At 33.3% G+C, this 20,689-nt stretch overlaps 1 protein-coding gene across 1 annotated transcript; it reads left to right on the top strand.

The window, feature by feature from the left end:
* The first annotated feature begins 19,533 nt into the window (after nt 1-19,533).
* On the top strand, nt 19,534-20,689 carry LOC138140406 (fork head domain-containing protein FD5-like). The gene has a single exon (XM_069061446.1). It carries the CDS (start codon nt 19,660-19,662, stop codon nt 20,518-20,520), a length of 861 nt encoding a protein of 286 aa, XP_068917547.1. The 5' UTR covers nt 19,534-19,659; the 3' UTR covers nt 20,521-20,689.

Below are 20,689 nucleotides of genomic sequence, written 5' to 3'. Positions count from 1 at the left end.
TATCTCAATTAGCCATTGCAGTATTTAGTGGCGTAGAGCTATTTTAGTGAAAAATCTCTCCAATTTTTTTTTGGAATTAAACATCGTTTTTCGACAAAATGGTAAATAGAAAAGTTGTTCCTTTTGACGAGTTCTATTACCAGTTAAAATTAATGCACCTATTTCAGAAACACCCTGTAGTTTGTTTTTTTTTTAATCAAAAACCACAACACCGCAATGTACCTACACCTAAAATAGAGCTGGCAACATTGTACACTTTTGACCTAGGGTGAAAAATCTCATCATTAAAAATTGAGGTTACGTAGAAATATTAGTAGCGCAGCATGTTTATAAAGTTAATAACAATTAATTTGAGAGTTTAATAAATGTCTCACTTTGCGAGATATTTTTATAACACGTTCAAATTTTAAATGCGAGTTGGCGTACTTTCAAGGATATTAAAAATGACAGGCGTTGGCTGGCCAATGGATATCGTTAAATTCCCTAAATTTAGTAAAATTTTATTATTGCCAACCAAAATCGTGGTTCTTTGCCTATACTTCTTTAATTCTGGACTAATTTCTTTCCGCTCTAAGCAATATTTGTACACGGCTTGTTTTTCTCTAGTAGAACGCAAAATTCGTTTTTTTATTTTCCATAATTCGCAATTTTCATTGTTAGCAACAGACTCAGTCGTTCTTGATGACGTTGTATGTACTATATATTTGTACAGCGTGATCAACAATGACTGAGTCTGTTGGCAATAAAACAATTGAAAAATATTGGTGTTTTTCTGTTTCGTAATTGGCACTGACCGGATGTTTTGACTTGACACGACATTAAAAAAAAAAGGTTATGTCGGGTATGTTTATGCTATTACAAAAATGACCCTTTGATGGTAAACGTCAAATTCGCCTGTCAACTCTGTCAAAGCTGACAACCGGAAATGCGTTTAGATTACAGTGGTACCAAATCATTCAAATTTTTATTGTTACCAACAGATTCAGTCATTCTTGATCACGTTGTATTATGTAGTATGTAAAATATTTCTGTTTTCTTGTTACTTTTACTTGTGCCCATTTGACATTCATTTACAATTTCGGTCTAACAAAAGATAATCGAAACATTTGTTTTCGAGGTTTCATCAATTATCCAATTGTTTATTTCTTAATTGGATATCTGGTGGAGCTTCAAAAGCAGGTGTTAATTCAAAAAATGAAAATTGTTTCCCGTGGCAAACATGGTTGAGGAGTTCTTCAATTCAATTGGTGTATGGTTTATTTATAATTTGTTATTGTTACTAACACATTAACTGCACTTAAGACGCAATCAAGTGGAACGTCAATTGTGGTAACTGTTTTAATACTAAGTTGTATTTAAAGTTGCATCACCAATCCAGTTTTCGTTTTTAAGAAAATTGATTGGCTGATGTAGCATAAGATGCAACTGCATGCACAACACAGCAAATATTTATAAAAACATTTTATGTACTTTTTTTTTGAATTGACAATCCAACTTAAAAATTTTGAACCAATTAAATTGCAGCATTTTTCAAATCTGGACCAATCAAATTAATTTTTAGTGAAAAAACACCCTACTGATCACTGATCAGTAATAGTTTTTCCGCGAAAAAATGTATGTCAAAATGAAATGTCAAATTTAATTACCTAAATTTAATAATTACATTTATTTTTATCTCGAAAATGGAGAGACTTTTATTAGATAATTTTTTTCTAGTCATCTTCACCTATTCCCAGTCTTGTTTTGTACTAGCATTTAAAAACACCCTGTATTTTGGCACTTTGTTTCTTCAACTATAGTTGACGCAAGTTGCAAAAACCACTTTGCTTTTGTAACAGCACTTTTATGGCATTAGTCATTTGAAATTACTTTAAAACTGGACTTACATGGTAAATATTCAATCCAAGCTATAATTTTCTGGTCCCTTTGTGCCTTTATTTGGTTCAAAAATATTGAAAAAATGCTGTTGCAAATGACAAGTGGTTTTTTGCAATTTGAGTCAACTTTAGATAAACATTTTCTCGATGGATTGTCAAGTCGAACACAATTGGTGGTCTAATTTTTTCTGCAAAATTTGTCGTTTACGAAATTAGGAGCATTTGGAAAATTTTCGTTGTAAAAGTTACTCATTTCTCAAAAATGACAAATTTTGTCGGAAAAAATTAGACCACTTATTGTATTATATATGATAAATTGATAATATTATTTAAATAACTAGGACTCGAGGAGAAAAAATTAGCTACAGTAAAAGACAGCGATTCACCCATTTTTAATTTAACTAAAATAGGTAGTCGCTGTCTTTTGTTGTGCCTAATGGAGCGACTATTCTGCAAAATATTATATATTTACATTGTTACATTTGTTGTGACTTCTTGTTGTTAACTCGAAAAACTGATCTTTCTCATCGTTCACAGTTCAATAGTTTTATTTGTTATTGCATCTCCATTCAATTCTTTGTCTAAAAAAATTGGTTGGTAGATGTGATACAAAATTTAACTAACATATACAACTGACTGAAACTGAAGTCAAACATCAGAAAAGGAAAAATGTGGAATAATTTTTGACTTCATCTTAGAAAATGATGATGAAGAACCACAGTAATTGCAAATAAATCTAGTCAGCTGGATTGTCTTAAGAAGATACTTAGCTACACTTGTTAGGCATAAATTTTATTAAATAAGAGAGCAAGAAGAGATGTTAGTTTAGTATCTGCAATAGATTTTTGAAAATTGGGAGACATACTGGATAAAGGTGCATCGAAGTATTTGATTTATTTTGTAATTTCCCACGTTCTTTGTTCCAGGATCTTCTTCTTTTCTGTTTTAAAATAAGGAACATGATATTGATGGTTGTAACCAAATGGGACAGTTAAAAGTTTAAAGTTAAATTTTAGCATGTTATTTCAGGAAGAAAAATTAATTTAATGGTGGTGTAAATCTGTTAATTTACTCTATCAAATTACATAATCGTTATTGTAAATCAGCAACCGGGATCTGAACAAACGGTTGTACTTTTTGTTCCATCTTTCATTCACTTTTTTTTTTCAAAAATGAATGCCGGATGCAGCAGAAAGTGCAATCGAGCAACTCCAGCTACGAAGGAAACACAAATTGTCTACAGAAAGTCCAGATCCAAATCCAAAATATCCAGAAATGTCAACCAGGAAGAAAATAAGAACATTTTTAAAAGGTGTATCAAATATAACTGACGACAGATGTATTATTCTAATTCTAGTTTTGTTTCAGGAACACCCATTCTAAATTGTTAGTTTTGTGGACCTGTTTTGACACAACTTATCAATATTGGTCAACTGGTACTGTTTGTGCAGCTGTAGAGATGAGAGAGGGTCAACACCGATATCATGTCATTAAGATTCTTTTCTTTCGGAAGTTCTTGGTGGAAGAAGACAAGGAGTGTCGTGTCTGAAATAATATGATCCTCTCGAATTCTTGTATTTAACGGAATTTGTTGGGCTCGTATTGGTTCATATGCGATCATTCTGCATTTGCAAAACTACTTAAGGTGTGTTCACTTATACAGTACTTTTAAAAACAGCTCCGTGCAAACTTTCTATCGTCCAAATGGAGTTTTACGCTTTCAAAAACCCCATTTGGATAATAGCAGTTTGCGCGTAAGTCATTTGACATTTTACTAGATTTTCTACAACTACTTTCTATCGTCCAAGTGAGGTTTTATACATAGGTGGGTAAATCCTACTGGGATGAGTGCAGTTTGCCCCCGAGTCATTTGACATTTTTGTAGATTTTTTACAGCTCCGTTCAAACGTTCTATCGTCCAAATGGGGTTTTACGCATAAATAAATCCGATTTGGACGATAGCAGTTTGAGCGTGAGTTATTAATTTTTTCTAGATTTTTTCATCTTAAATGGCGGTCTTTAGATTTCCTTTATTTCTATTTTTTGATTGGTTGCGCCTCCCATATTAAAACTTTTTTGTTTTTTTGTTTTAGTTCAAGACGAGTGAAGAACAATTGGAAGAAAGAACTCATAGATATATGATATGGCAAATTTTTATGCTTGGTTTACAATTCGATATTTTTTAAATTCTTCATGGAGAACTGCTTTACTGACAATAATAAGAAAAAAGAAATTCCAGGTAGAGATTATTGATTTAAAATTTTAATTTTTGATGTGAAATGGAATAATTTTCAATTTCTTTGTAATTTTATTGCTATTACTAGTACAAAGTTAGGTAAAATACTTAAAATTAAAAAAGAAGAAGAAATCATTGTATTGTAAAATTTTTGAGTTTGACCTGCGATACTTCATGGAGAAATTTTATTTTTTTAATATCTTCGTGGTGTATTGTATCTCATACTGAAAAATTACTGCAGTGTCTTCATGAAAACCATTAATTTTTGAAGAATCAGAAGAGAAAAGAATAATCACTTTTGTTTTTGGTTTACAATATTTCAGGGGGAAATTTGATATTATTTTAATTTCTCCGTGGAGTAGTGTACCCCATATTCAAAGAAAACTACTCACTAGCTGTTGCTGAGGCAAGACTGAGAAAAATTTTCAAGAAATGGTGAAGGCAACGATATTGTCATTGTTAATTAAAATTTTTTTTTAAATTGTTACATTTTACACTAAAAATTGTAAACTGTCTAAATATTTCAAGTTGCGCAACGCTGGATGGAATTTCTGAACAAAGAGAAAAATTAGGACCAAGTTATCAATCTGTCAATTTTTTGAGTTTGATTTACAATGGCGCATGGCGAGATTTAATTCTTAATTTCTCAGTGGAATAATGTATCCCGTACTCAAAAACCACTTTGTCGAAGTGGAGTTGGGGCAAGTTAGAAGAGTGTTGTGCCTGGTTTGCAATACCTCATTGAGAAATTTTATTGTAGCAAATTTCTTTCTGGAGTATTGTACTCCATGTTCAAAAACTGCTGCAAGAATAATTTATACAAGAATACACAAAAAGTAAAAGGAGGCCTTACGTCTATCTTATTAATTTTTGTAATTTTTTTTACAATACTACATTTACATACTATACAGGGTGTTATGGAAGAAAGAACGATCGCTGTTCTAATACAGTTTTGACTGTTTTTCATTTGAGTATTTTCATCGATTTTTTTTTTCGTGCTTCGTTATATCAATGGATGTGTAAACACATGAGCGGGTATGAATTTTAGGGTTCAAATTATATTTAATTTTAACTCCATTTGGAAAAATTTGCGGAAAAAATGATAAATAAAAAAAATGTTTATTTTAACTATTGGTGGTTAAATTTTTTACGTGGGCTTCCGTAACACCCAGTATACTAAAACTGCTTGGCGTATTTGGAAAGTAAACAATTGTTTTAGTTTACAACATGTTTGTGAACAATTATCACCATGTAAGATGTAATCAGTGATTTTTGTTTGCTTTACAATGCCTGATAGAAAAATTAGATTTTTTTTTTTAATTTCTTCATTGACGCAAGACCTTCAGTCACATAATAATGTAATATAATTATATAGGTTAGCAGATGTACATTGTAATGAAATGCATGTTTGATCATGATTATGTACAAGATAAAAAATGCTGTATATGGTCAGATATGATCCTCACAATTTTTTTTATCTAAATAAAATTTGTGAGGACACTATCCAATTATATGTAAAATATTAGCATGTGGAATTACAGCATCAAGGACTTCGCAGCAGGAAAATGAACATCAGTAATTGTTGGGTATAATCTTATATCCGCCATGCAAATTTATATTTTTTATTAAATTTGCTTGAAGGGTATTGGCTTATGCACAATATAGCATCGCACCATCGAATGGGGTTTCAGGAAAAATAAAATTAATTTGTTTTTTATTAAAATAAAAAATTCAATCACATTTGTAACAGCATAAAAGAATTGAAGATTGAAAATGTATACTTGTATCTTATTTAAGAATTACAATTTAATAGAGTTATTTGACAGTATCATTTTTATACTTCTTAGGTATTCACTTTGGAATCATCTTCATCAGCTAACGCAAAATCGTCACGGTTAGAGACATTTTAGATCACTTCTGTAGTATGACTAGAAGTTGATCTAAAATCGTCTCCGATTGTGTACAATTTTAATCATCAATCACATCTCTTTTTTACATCTTGTGATGGAAGACGTTTCAGTTTATACCCACTTTGCTTCATTTTAACTCGAAAAAGAAAATGAAGGATTGATGGGTGTAGATTGAAAATGTCTTATATACTACAAAACAACATAAAAGATACTTTGGTTTAAAAAAAAAATAGATCCGCGAATTAGTCAAAACTACCAAACAAAATCTAATGGAAATGTTTTTTTTTTAGGAATTCTCAACCACAGAATGGCAAGCAGCGTGAGCGATGGTTGAACATTTTGAAGACCGAATTTTACACTAGAAGATTGTTTGGGCTCGTTCCTCTGTTTTGCCGTTTCAAAGGTGTATCTAGTACATATAGATGATCAATCGCATGTTATACAAAATATTTGTTTCAGAATTTAGGGAAATGGAAAATATTTAATCGACTACAAGAAGGGATGAAATGTGAAGATCTAGGGCGTTGTTGACAGCAAAGTAGAAACAGGGAGAAGATTCGTATACTACACATAATGATTTAAAGATTCAGCAGTGAAGAACGAAGATTTTTATGACATTTGGGATTTTATGTGCTGCCGATAGTTGAGGAACATCAAGATATTGTTGTATTTAAAATTATGCCTTGGCGTTCCTCAATTTTCTGCACTTAACCCCAACATTGCAACAGATGAATTAAGATATTTTATATCAAACATTTAGGGTTGAAAACTTATGTATATTTACAAGTTAATACTAAGATTTGTATTGTTATTAAGCTTTAAGTAACTTAATGAATAGGTAGATGGTTTCAATTCTGCAATCCATATTGTACGAGTACGTTTTAACGTAGCTCCAGATGTTGTAAAAATGTTCAATTGTGGATGTTAAATCAACGCCAAGGCGTTACTGTTATATAAAAGCAGTAACATCTTGGAGTTGATCAATATCTGTAATTATTGCCAGCGAATACAACACAAACAAGTATCTATTTTAAGTGAAATCTGTTTTAGTATTGCAAAAATTTACAGCACAACCAAGTTCCAACGAGGACGACACTCTTGTGATAAATAAAATGAGCAAAACCGTTGAACTCAGGACAGAAGAAAAATCACTTCAACTTTGTGAAGTGTGAAGCTAATTGGCAGAAAAGGTATATTAGTATAACACTAACAAGTCTAAATTTGTTATACATACTTTGTTTAAATTTGTTTCAGAGGCCCTGTTCTACCCATTTGTGATCTAGATCAACAAATGTGAAGAAGAAAACTACCGTCTGATTTTGATTAAAAATTGGCCCTTCTCAACTTTTGATCAGTTAAAAAGTTGAGAATTGCTAATTTAACATTGAAATCAGTTCGAACATCGCTGGAAACTGGAATATTTCTAAGTAACACGAATAGTGAATTCTGATTTTTTGGGGAAAATAACGATGCTCAATTGGGGCTTGTTTATCATTATTTTATTTTTTTAATAAGTAGATGGCCTCAAGTTGAGTTTCCGTTTGGCGGCAAAATTTGATTCATGTTGAAATTATTTAGCGAATACAGTACAGCCAAAAATCAGTTTTCAGATTTGTGAGAAGTTTTACTTTTACGATTATAACGGGTGACTATTAAAATTTTCACTTGGAGTTGGCTTTGAACGAGTTTTTATTTTTTGTTACTTTAGACACACGCAAGAACGAACGACAAATGTCAGTCAGTACAATTGAAACATATTTTTGAAATGTCAAACTTGTCAGTGTCTAAGGTGCAACGGAAAACAAAGAATGATCCATAGCCAACGAATGATCCATAGCCAACCCTAAGTGAAAATTTTAATAGTCACCCGTTATCTATAACCATTAAGCTGTTTGATAAATTAATTTATTGCAATAATGTACCCAAGATATTTTAAATTTTTGTTTAGAACTGGCTTGTGTCTATTTTTCTTGTCAGTTCTTGATAGGGAATTAATCTCAACGACAGCTAAAGAAGATCTAAATGATGGAGTCGGTGGGTGACCATCTTTTCTTCACTTTCTCTTAGTAAGTGGAGAACTGCTGGTTTCTCACTAATTTCAATATCGCAAATGAAAAAAGAAACAATTTCATAATTGTTATGTAATTATGTTATCAATTAATTAAAATATTGGCGTCTTTAATTGAAAGATTTAGGAATTCTTTTGCAATTAGGGTAATTATTTGTTAGGGTAGACGTTCACAAAGAGTATTTTACTGATTATTTTTTAATACGATTGTATTTTAATAGTTATAATAAAATACTAGCAAATAAAGTTGTATTTGTTTGTAGATTACTGAATTTGCATTGTCTGGCAATACAATGCTATTCACGTAATCTAGAGACAAATACAAGTACCCACATCTGTCATACTACATGTATATGATACAGGGGCAGCACTGTGAGATTCTCAGCTAGCGAGATCTCACTTTGTTGCTACCTTATATTATGTACAAGTTAAGCAACGATGGAGTCATCTCATTTCTTTAATTTTTGCTTAAGTACCTACTGCACTTAAATATGTATTTAATAGGTACACATATAGTTTGAAATCCTAATAATTTTCCTGTAAATGTAATAACTAATAATATGTACAAAGGAATGTTTATTATACTATTTAAAAGAATAATGTCTTAGTATGATTTTACAACACCACCCAAAAAAAAAAAAGATTCTCTAGACTAGAGTAAAAAAGTGATACATAAGATTTACAAAAAAAATGAGCAAATAATCTATATTAATGTACCTACGTAGGAACAGAGCAAAATATAAAAAAATAAAAGTAAGATAAATAAAGGTAAGTGTATTTTTTTATTATTTGAGGTATTTGGTTAATGTACCAAGAAATAAATGTTACGCTATGTGTACATTTTAAAAGATGAATCAATGAGAAACCTATATCCATACAGATTTTGATAAAGTAAGTAACGCATAAAATTCAGAAAACCTACCGTGGCGATCAATAAATTTTGGACACCAGTGTTATCGTGCTATCATGCATTCTAAAACACCCTTTATGTATTTATAACCTCAATTTTGATTCTTGTGCTTGTGCCAATTGTGAAAATGTGAATGTCTGAATTACCGACAAAACATTCAAGAAGTTTTAAAAGTCAGACAAATGGAATAGAACCAGGTTTTAATTAATAAAAAATATAAAATAAATAAATAAAAATCACACACTTAATATTTTGTCATTTGACACTTGTGACAATTTCAGTAAAGCTTGATTTAGTGTAATTTTTTTGTGACGAAAAAATATTAATGACTGACAAATTTGACCCAATTTTTTTTCTATAAGTTAAAAGACGCATAATTTAAAAATCTCTTTGACATGTTTTTGCATTTTTTTCAAAAATGAATACTGTGCGTTTTATAAATTTTGTACGTTACTTTATCATACTTGACTCAAAAATTAATCGATTGATTTACATTAAACAAAATTTGTTACAAAAGAAATATTCCTTATTATGTTCTGCCCTTTGTTTCATCAGGATTACGTCAGGGAGGTACACAGTAGCGATTAATCTCGCTGAATGTGAGCTCGCCTCTCTTATTTATGTATCATCTCACGTGTTATGTTTTTTTTCATTGCAATGTCGGGGGTTGGTTTACAGATTTATTTTTGTTTAATTTTTTTGGGAATAAGGCAATGGCTCTTAACTGGTGACCCGGGATCGCCTGTGGAGGTGTAATGTCTTCAAGGAAGATGCACTACTACTAACTACTTGAGTTAGTTGCCCCCTCTCACTTGGAACCCCTGTGTTGAAGCTCCAACAGTTCATAAGAAGTTGAGACAGCCCTAATCTATTTTAATAGGAACTAATAGGCACAAGAATAATAATACCAATCCTGAAAAAGATTGAGAAACGGTGATGTAAAAAAGGTAAGTTTATCTACATATTTGATTTCTTTTAATTCTTTAATTTGTTATTAACTCCGTTTATTATTATTTTTAGTTAAATAAGTGGATTTTTTAAACTTAAATTTGTTTCAATTCAATTCAATTGTAGCTCCGTCATTTCGCAAATGTGTGCACAGTTTTTCGGTCATAATGACAGATTTTTTTAAATTTTAGGTATGTTGTAAAGGGTATTGAACTACATATGTTATTCTCAAAAAAAAAGATAGTTCGCAAAGAAGTTACAATCATTCCAAATATTCGAGTTTTTCTTTTTCCGTGCCCAATGTCATGAAATCTTTTCAGGATACAGAAATTTTATCCTCTTTCATCAAATTTGTTGTAATCTTCATAACTGTTCGAGATATTAATTTTTTAGTGAAACTGGGCGAGTGTTATCACTTATCACTTATCAGTAATCACGTTTTGATTTATGTGAAAAAAAAATGTTATGACCTGAACATTTTTGAAAATTCTTCATTAAATTTGATGTAATCTTCCTAGATGTCAATTTTTAAGTGAAGCTGTGCCAGTAATTCTCAGGAGTGTTGCGAAAATTGTTGACGCTGATTTACAAAAAATTACTCAGTAAGTTACAACAAATTTGATCAAGAACGGTTTTTACAAATGTTCAAGCCTCAAAAAAATTTTTTACATCAATAAGACAATGCAGCTTAGAAAGTTGACTTTATTTTTACAAATTAAAAAGGGTATATTATTACTGACAGTTTATAAACACAAAAAAATCTGTAAAAGAAACCATTACAAATTGTTATGACAATCTTATAAATAATCTTTATCAGTTATCTTTTTCAGGGTCATTTATTTTGATACATTGCATTGTACAATTTAAAAAATAAAATCAAGACTATAATCGAAAAACTCTACTTTCCGAAATGACTGAGCTACTTATTTCGCTTTTACAATGCTTCAGTAGTTGAGAATTAAACGAACCTCTGGAGATACTTTCAAATAAAAATTCAGTTTGATATTGACCTGTGTGTAATATACATATACAGGGTGATTCTGAAATAAGTTTGAAGAAAAATTGTGGAGTATCCTGGACACAAAATAATTCTGCGTAAATGACTTTGGAGGTGAAATCAAAAGGATGAAAATTACCCCATATCCTTGTATTTTCGACACCTATGAATAAGGAAAATTTGTCCGAATTTGTTCACTTTATTAGCAACCATTGTTACAACAACTCTAGAGTAACGTCGTAGGTGCAAGCCACTGCTTTGTAAATGTTTCTATGGAAATAATCGAAAGGAGTAACGTCACGTTTGTGACTGACGGGTACCTTTTACCTTTGATTATTATTGTTGCTAAACTACCAGGATCATCAATTAATCACCTTTGATTCAGCAGCGTACTAGCAATTTTGACAAAATTTTCAATCAATTGTATCTCGAAAACTGAAAACATTTCATACAATTTTTTTTTTTGTCTATGACTCCATCATCACCAATTACCGCTTTTTTACAAACTTATTTCAGAATCACCTTGTACCTTGAATACAAAATAATCAAAAAGAAAACAAATCAGAGCAGATGTTGTAAATTATTATTGGTCATGTAGCGGAATCCTATGCAAATAAGCGTTCAATGCATGAGCGTAGACAAGTTGTGGCCTCCAACACTATAATAAATCATATGTCATGAATTTTTTTTTATAAGAAAATTTATAAAATAAACACCAGCAACATTTTATATTCATAAGAATGGGTAATTTACCAGCTGCATTGCCAAACACGACGCCACTGGTAAGCAGATTTTTCAGTGAAACGTTAAAGAAACTTTTTAAGTTTTAAAGCAATGGTGTTGAAAAAAGTTTTCGATTTCGGCAAAGTTTACGGACGTTTCCTGTAAATGAGTTTTACCATTGAACATAAAGCATTAATTTTTTTTTTAACAATTTATTATTCAAACGTGATATCTATTAGGTAATGCATGAAGTACATAATATTTTTGTTTTTCAATACAAACATTTCCGATACTAATGCGGAATCTGGAAAATTGCCCCGAATGCTTGTAGCGTTTCCACGCTGAATGGCAAGGGAAATCCTCTCGAAAAAGAATTAATTATTATTAATTAATTAATAATAAAATTTTCCAGAAATATGCAACCAATTAAACGACTGTATAGCAAGTATACATATATGTATGTGTATGATTAAGCTAAGACAGACGTTTCGATAAAACAAAAGATGAGGTAGCATTCTTGATATCTTTTCTTGTTGATCACTTTGTATAAGACTTTCATGATTGTTTTAAACACACAGCAGGCCAAGATATATTTTTGTTATATTGGCGTCAGGTCCTGTCATATGACGTTTCGTTATTAATATTATTATACTTACCCTAAAATAGATTTATTATTTATTTAAATACTGTCAACTAAAATGTCAGATTTTCATAGATAATCCGAAGTTGAAACAATCGTACAAATGTGCGGTACTTGTACTACAACAGGTACCTTGACAGACGAGTAAAGTCAGAAACAAAGGCTAGTTTTACAATTATTTTAACTTATTTTTGCTCTAAAAATAAGATTATTTTGATTCCATAACGTTCAACTTTTAAAACATTTGTATTCTCCCTTTCATTGCTTGCTTTTCTCAGGTTTTTATTTTATCAGTATTGTAATTGCACAATGTTTACTCCGTTCCATACAGACACGCAGACAAATTAATAAATTACTGACAAAAATATACAATTACATATACTATTATATTTATTAATTAGATAAATTAATTTTTTTATTTTCCGAAAATTCCAGGTCGTAAAAATTTTAAAAGACGCAAGGCAGATCTAAAATTTTTAATTTGAGAGCGATTTTTGATAAATTGATACAAAATTAAAAAATCAAATTTATGTAACTCATGTACCTAATGGATGCACAAATAAAGTATAAGTCACGTAAATTGAAATAACTGATTTTTTAATGTGAAGGTTGTGTTAAAACATACATATTTAGTAAAGAAAGAAAAAGTGTGAGTGAGATGTTTGTCAAGTGTTGTGATCGATAGCGAGCGGACAAAAAATATGTATATCGAAAACGATATAAAAGCACAGAAAAAAGGTTTTCCCGAATAATCGAATAAATTTTCCAATTTTTCAAATGAAATTTGCCGTAACAAACTTAGTTATTATTCTGAAGTTTTTACGAAAACATCAGAAAATAATCAGTTATTGGTTTTCCTTGTGTAGCGGCAACAACAAAGCCTCCTCCGCGGTGGTTGTATGGCTTGTTTTGTTCAAAATAACTCATCAAAACAGTCTTTGAGCGAGTCCCGCCGCCGCTTATTACAGCATTTATATACCTGGCTAATGAAGACCTACTTACCATATATTACCGATGAGGGGTGGCTCCTCTACACATATTTACGGATGCTCCGACATTCCAATTGTGATTTCCGATATCGATCATCGACAAAGTCGCCGATTCGTGTTGCGCTCCACGCCGAGTGTGAACCGTTCTTTGAGCTTTGCCGTTGGCGGGGATGGAGGGCGAGCGCGGCGGAAAGGGTGGCTTGAAGCCCCGCCAGTCCCAGGGGATGCCACTAGTCTGTAATTAAACTCCCAGCTACTGGCAGAGCTGACTGTAGCCCGCTGGCTTGCTTCCCCTCCGTATCTCTTCGCAACTTCACGAACAAGGATAATGTTATACAACCCATACAGAAATTGATCGCAGGATTCTGGCTGTTGTATGTGTTGCATAGACTTTAAGCGGATTGGATTATGGATTTGGACGGATTTTTCCTTTTCCATACACTTGTATATACCAACTTAATTAACGGAATAGCTTATACGGATGCCGCCGCCCCCACAACGCACGCACCATCGATGCCGACCAAAATACCCTACACTTAATCGCACACACAATCAAACCGTACAACTCGGCCTGCCACAAAATTAAACCATACCAGCAAACAAAAAATTTACAACCTTTCATTCTGTCATAAAAAAAATTAAATTTCATATCTATTACAAAAAAAAAATCTACTTATCTAAATATTAACGATAAAAAAACAAGAAAACGTAACCTTCATTTCAAATCAAATAATTTTACGTTTTGTCCTTGTAGTTGGGTTCGTCAGAGCGATAGTAATTAACAATTTTTTTTTCACGGGTTTTCAGAACATCCATATAAAGAGGTACACATACCTAATCTCAATATCTACCGATTTTGTTTTTTTTTTTTATTTTTAATACATTGATATAATTATGTAATATGCTCCTACATCCATATACTGTAAAATTTGGTAAATACCCACTCTTGTAAAATTTAGGGGTGATTAGTTTAAAGTTTTCAGTACCTGTTTTAATGTAGGTATCTTACCAAAATGATTGCATCTTATAAAGCAAAAATTATTCCCTAATGTTCTTTGCAACATGTTGTACACGTACCTACCTAATTGAACTGAAAAACTGTAAAATATCTAGTTATGACTTTCAGAATCCCTTCGTCTTTTAAACAGAAATGATTGATCGGGTTAAATGTATAATCTACGTATCTAAGAATACGTCATTTAAAAAAATTCTGATTAAAAAAGGTATTTTGTGCAAAACAGTTTAATGTTGGCATCTAGCAACATTTTATGAATCAAAAAATGTTTTTCAAAATTCAGAAGATATTTGAAAGTATGTAGTATGTACTTCAATAAGAAAAAAAGGAAAATAAACGAATTTGTCAACGGCAACAGCAGATCTTTTTATTATGACACTATTAACACGTATGGAAAAAATTGGGCTATAAAAAAAAATACAAAAATATTTATTAAACATAATTTCATACTTGCGAAAACCACTTTCTTCGAACTGGATCTACATATTGAATATCCAGAATTATTCAGAATTTCAAAGTTTTAAGAAATAAATATCTACCTAAGGTAAAACTCATCAATTTAACACGAAAAAGTTTTCATTATTTTTCGATAGGTAGGTACTTGTATTCTAGGAAACAAAACAATTGAAATTTTGGTTTTCAAAATGTCGGAATGCTGTAATTAAAAAAAAACATTGATACATATTCTATTCGTTGAATTTATTTCAATTCGATTGAAATTGTATTCGAAAATATGTACTTATCTACTATACAGGGTGTTAGAGAATGGTCTCCCAAGAATTTCAGGGTGAATTTGTGAGGGAAAATATGGTCAAAAACCTTAATACCATTTTTTCCCAATATGAATGGTTTTCTCAAAAATAAAAATTTAAAATGGTGCTCCACTGTTTGGGTAGTTTTGCACCATTTTATTGTTGTAATAATTAAATAAATAGTTAACGTTTTGTAATGAAAGTTAATTGCTTAGCAACCAAAAGACAACAATGCCTTTATGTCAGATTTTATCCAGTACCTACTGTCACAATGACGTTTCGGTTTTATATAGTTCCCTTGGATACTATCTCATCAAAAACTACCAGAACTGCACTTTTTATTGTCAAAATCAATCATTAGTTAAAAATATTTTTATCTACATTCATCACAATCTTGGGGCAAGTCCCCTTTTATTGCTGCAAAGAACTGAAATTATTTCTGCAGCTTGATTTGTGATACCACATCTAGATCAACCTCTAAATGGATTTGAATCTCGAACACCAACCACCAACTAATAAGATTCGTTAATTTCTGTGTAACTTTATTTATTTCTATTTGTATTTAAAACATTCATAATAAATGTTCGAAATGTCCTCCGTTTGTCCTAATACAAGCATACGTTCGGACAATAGCATTGGCATTTCCGCTACACAAAATGCATATCTGCATACTCGTTAGAATATTCGGGCATTGTAAACGATTGTACAGTCCTAATCTTCGCAGGCAACGGATAAAAGATAGATCAACTCAAAGTGTAGACTTTGACAGTAGTAAATTCGAATCGTGTCCAAGCAATCATTTTTAAATCGAAATATATAAGATTTTTTCTTGCACAAAGCAATATTTCAGCCGTGCCAAAACAGCAGAGAACAATTTTATTTTCAGGAAACGGTCCAATTTATCCAAAAACGGTATAAAGGTTCCTTGAAAAACTCACCTTGAAATTCTTGGGAAAGCATTCCCTAACACCCTGTATATAGTATTCGAAATAATCGTGGACAGTAAAGAATAATACATATCACGTGGTATCCTGTCTAAGTGATGTATGTATGTCCATGTACTTTTCAATTTGAACGTACTCTAACTATGTAGCTATCTCTAAGTACATATACAGGAGTCCCCAAAAAAGAAGACGAGTTCATAACTCCCTTATTTATCGGAGAATGTACCTATCTAATTATCTATATGTTACGGACAAAGACGATAATTCGGCCAATAACGTTATTGGCCGGTCAATGACGATAATGGCCAGTCAAGGTGGACATTAACCATAATGACCGGCCAATAACGTTAATGTCCATGCAATTTGGGCAATGTTGATAACTCATAACATAATATAATACAAGCGCGCTGCACAAAAAAATTTGCAATTCGCGGTACCATGTATCACTCTCATGCCACAACAAAAATGAATAATTTTGACTACTCTACCTATTATTTGAAAAATTAGTATTTTATTAATTAGTATTAGTATTAGTGTGAATAATATTTTTTCACATAGTACCTACTTCAACACATTTGATAAACAAAAAAACTAAAAGAAAACAATATAGTGTATACATAGTTTCAATAATAATCATGTAACCTATATTAACATTGCCCACCCGCCACGGGCCATAACGTCAATATCCGGTCATTATCGATAATCGCCAGGAAAAATGGACATTGACGTCATTGTCCGGCCGTTATCGTCAATGTCCATTTATCGTCTTTGTCCGTAACATATACACCAAATTAAATGGTTGTGAATAGGCTACAAGATGTATAAGCCTCATGCCCAAGGTAGGTATTCAAGACTAAACTGTCAAAATATTTTTTTTTCAAATGGGAACACATACTTTTTTTAGTAATTCTGATAGAGATTTTTATTCTGAAAACTACAATGTATCACAAGCATAACCTCACATAAAAAATAACTAACTTTTGAAAAAAATGACGAGCACCAAGCGAGAAGCTTACATTATGTTACAGTGTAATAACCAAACTAAGTTAGCTGGAAAAACAAATGACAAATAATAACATATGGGATTGCGCAGAGATGCCGCCAATGTTTAGCGCAAAATGGAGCGCAGTTTGAGCATAGACGGTAATAGCGTTTTTTTACTTTCTTTTTGTATTTTTGGTTTCTAAGTGTATATTGTTCTTTTCAGAATAAAAATCTCTATCAGAATTACTAAAAAAAAGTATGTGTTCCCCTTTGAAATTTTTTTTTTTTGACAGTTTAGCCTTGAAGCGCTTAGGGCTCAACGTGAATTTGTTAGGTCCTTTGTTCTTTTGTAGCCTGTTACGGCCATTTAATTTGGTGTATAAATAATTAAAATCCTCCAATAAATAAAGGAGTTATGGACTCGTCTTGCTTTTTAGGGACACTCTGTATATCTGTATAGATTTTTTTTCATAGATATAATAGGGATCCAGGCCATGGTTCTCTTTCTTTTACAAATGGTCGTCTCTTTACTTAGTATAAATAGTAAAAAATTGATATGGTTTGAAATACCTACTGATACTCAGAGAAGTAGATACGATATCTGGGGTAATAAGTGTGTTGGGAGATGAATGTTACGGCCAAATAAATTAGAATTTGTGAACGATATGACGTAGATACTGATGGTCACAGGTCTGCGGTGTCTTGAGGAGTAGTGGTTAGGCGCGTAATGGCCCCCGTTTCAGTATAAATCAATCCATGATCGGCCAATATGGCTGATTGGCGATCTGGCGTAGCGTTTGATGCGTTTTATTCGATCGTGCGGACATATCACGGACTGACAGTGTGTTTAGGAACACAATGCGTGACACGAGATACGGTCAGAACCGTGACCAGAATGAAGCACAATAGTTCGATCGATCTATGGACTATTCGGACGGAAACCACGATTGAAAATGCACTAATACGCCTAAATTAACTCCGGCGTTTTACGGCTTTAGCTTTCGAACAATTCAGCTAAAAGAGCTAATTTAATTTTTGTTTTATTTATTTGGTTTCGGCCGTATTCAAAGCCGCCGACTCTTCGTCGTTTTTTTTTAATTCTATCAATTCTTTCTCCGCTTATCAACCATATTGTCCTTTGTTTTAAAAGAAAACAAAGAGAATTACTGATGGTAATTTTATTTAATATTTAATCAATAAATGCATTATCGGCCAACTTCGTTATTTTCACCCTCCAACAAATATTTACCACCACGACGATGTATAGGCAATCAAGCCGATAATCGATCGATTAAAACACCCACCGTATGGGGAATCCTAGCACCGAGTGGCGTACAGAGTGGTCCCGAAATACACATAGGTACATACCCAAAATAAAATCTCAAAACTGAGAAATATTTTTTTCTACTATTCACTAATTTTAGTGTTTCATCACACTCAAATTATTTTGTATCGTTTTGATTGATCTGTTTTGTTATTAGAAAAGTGTAGTAGGTTATTGTATTCATAATTTCATCCCCAATGGTTTCTTATGGATTAATATAGTGTTGCCAAAAATGCAGATGGCGACGATAACAGAATGAAAGGCTGAATTAAATTGTATATGGGCGTCACTACACCCTTCTGGGAACACGACAAACTATAACCCCATTCTTTGACAGTTATTGTTTGACATCTATTTCAAATGGTGACTATTTATAAATCCGTTTACACTATTTAGTCCCTCAATGGACGTCACTAAAGTGTATTACATACCTACCTACTTTGTTGATCGATGGAAAGTACTTAGGTATAGGTTCTAACAAAGACATCGATATCGAGAGAGATACATATGTATTTACCTATTATTGGAACAAATCAAAACATGCAAATAAAAAATTTTAGAAATAAAAGGATAAGAATAAACTGATTTAAATAAGTGCGTGATTGAAATTCAAGATGGCGGTCAAGTTTCTTTTAATACGTACTAATGAATACACTTATTGTCTATTGTGAAGTAAGAATAATGACAATATTTAGCCAACAACTGCAAATGTGCAAGAAACAACTGAGGGTTTCTGAGGGAGAGATTTCCATTTTGGGTGGGGGACAAATGGGAGGTGCTTATTGTAAAGTGATGAAAACTGTGCCACGAAACTGGCGAAGCCGGCTGTGTTCATAAAACGAAAAAAAAAATCAAAATATTAATCGATTGTCGATAGTCATTATAATGGATAATATAAAAAATTATTGGTGGTGAAATTTGAAATGTCTTTGAAGCTGGATAATTTATATCTGGATTAAAATGCAAATCTGAGTGATTTCTGAATAGACAAATAGCAAAGATTTCGGGTATCAGGGTAGTTATCCCCTTTGAGCGCGGCATCCAGAGAGAGGCCCAAGTTTAACAACATGGCTGGGCGTGGCTTCCGCTTTTTCCGGAAGGGCAGCGCGCGCTGCGATTGGACGCGCCAGACGCCGCCTCCTGACTGTTACCAAATATTGGTTCACAAATAGTTCGTGTTTGTTGCATGTTTAGATGCCCAGATGGGTCTCTCACTACTTACAGTATAGTTTATCCATTCCCGATGACAGTACGCAATTAATAATCGCTCCAAATCTCACACAAACTGATAGAGTTATTAGCCAGTTTGTGAGCGGTGCGTGGATGTGGTGCAGTGGTTGAGATGTGCAGCAACGAGACTCCGACGAACACCTCGCCGAGGTTGCCCATGCCCTTCACTCTGGAGAACGGTCCCCGGGCTCTTCTGCCCATCGATCAGTACCGACTCCAGCTGTACCAGTATGCCGTCGCCGAGAGGTTGCGATACCCGCTGTTGAATCCCTTTCCGACACCGCTGACCTGCTACCCGCTCTTTCCCAGGGCGCTCCAGCCCGAGGAGCCCAAGCCCCAGCACAGCTACATCGGCCTCATCGCCATGGCCATTCTCAGCTCTCCCGAGGGCAAACTGGTGCTTTCGGACATCTACCAGCACATCCTGGACCACTACCCCTACTTTCGGACCCGCGGACCCGGCTGGAGAAACTCGATCCGGCACAACCTGTCCCTCAACGACTGCTTCATCAAGGCGGGCCGCAGCGCTAACGGCAAGGGTCACTACTGGGCCATCCATCCCGCCAACGTGGACGACTTCCGCAAAGGCGATTTCCGGAGGCGCAAGGCGCAGCGCAAGGTGCGGAAGCACATGGGGCTGGCGGTCGACGAGGATGGTGCCGATTCACCCAGTCCGCCTCCGCTTTCGGTGAGCCCTCCCGTCGTTCCCGGGCCCTCCACGGCCGTCTACCCGGTCCCCGCGCGAGGTCCTTCGCGGAAGAGGCAGTTCGACGTGGCCTCGCTCTTGGCACCGGATTCTGGCGAGGACACCAACGAAGAAGATATCGATGTCGTCTCCAGCGACCACCATCAGGAGCAAACTTCTCCGAAACAGTGGCCTAATATGTTTCCCATTGTTAATTATTATCAAGCGTTGTTGCAAGCGAGGCCCGGGACAACTACGGAGACCGTTACAGAGGCTACAGACTCCTAAGTGTTTTAGTGATTACGTTTCGAAAGTCTAAGGTAATTTATACTTGATGGCTGTCCGTCTTTCCACTTTTATTTATGCGAATAGTCACTGTTCATATAGAAATATTATTTATTGATCTGTTACATTTTCAATGCACTCTTCATGAACGTTTTATTATTTTCATAATAAT

Source organism: Tenebrio molitor, chromosome X (genome assembly GCF_963966145.1).
Source record: "Tenebrio molitor chromosome X, icTenMoli1.1, whole genome shotgun sequence".
NCBI lineage: Eukaryota > Metazoa > Arthropoda > Insecta > Coleoptera > Tenebrionidae > Tenebrio > Tenebrio molitor.
Note: the sequence above shows the minus strand (reverse complement) of the source record. Positions and strands in the feature narration are given on the sequence as shown.

Excerpts from the sequence above, each read along its gene's own strand:
- LOC138140406 (XM_069061446.1), top strand. The coding sequence starts at position 19,660 with ATGTGCAGCAACGAGACTCCGACGAACACCTCGCCGAGGTTGCCCATG.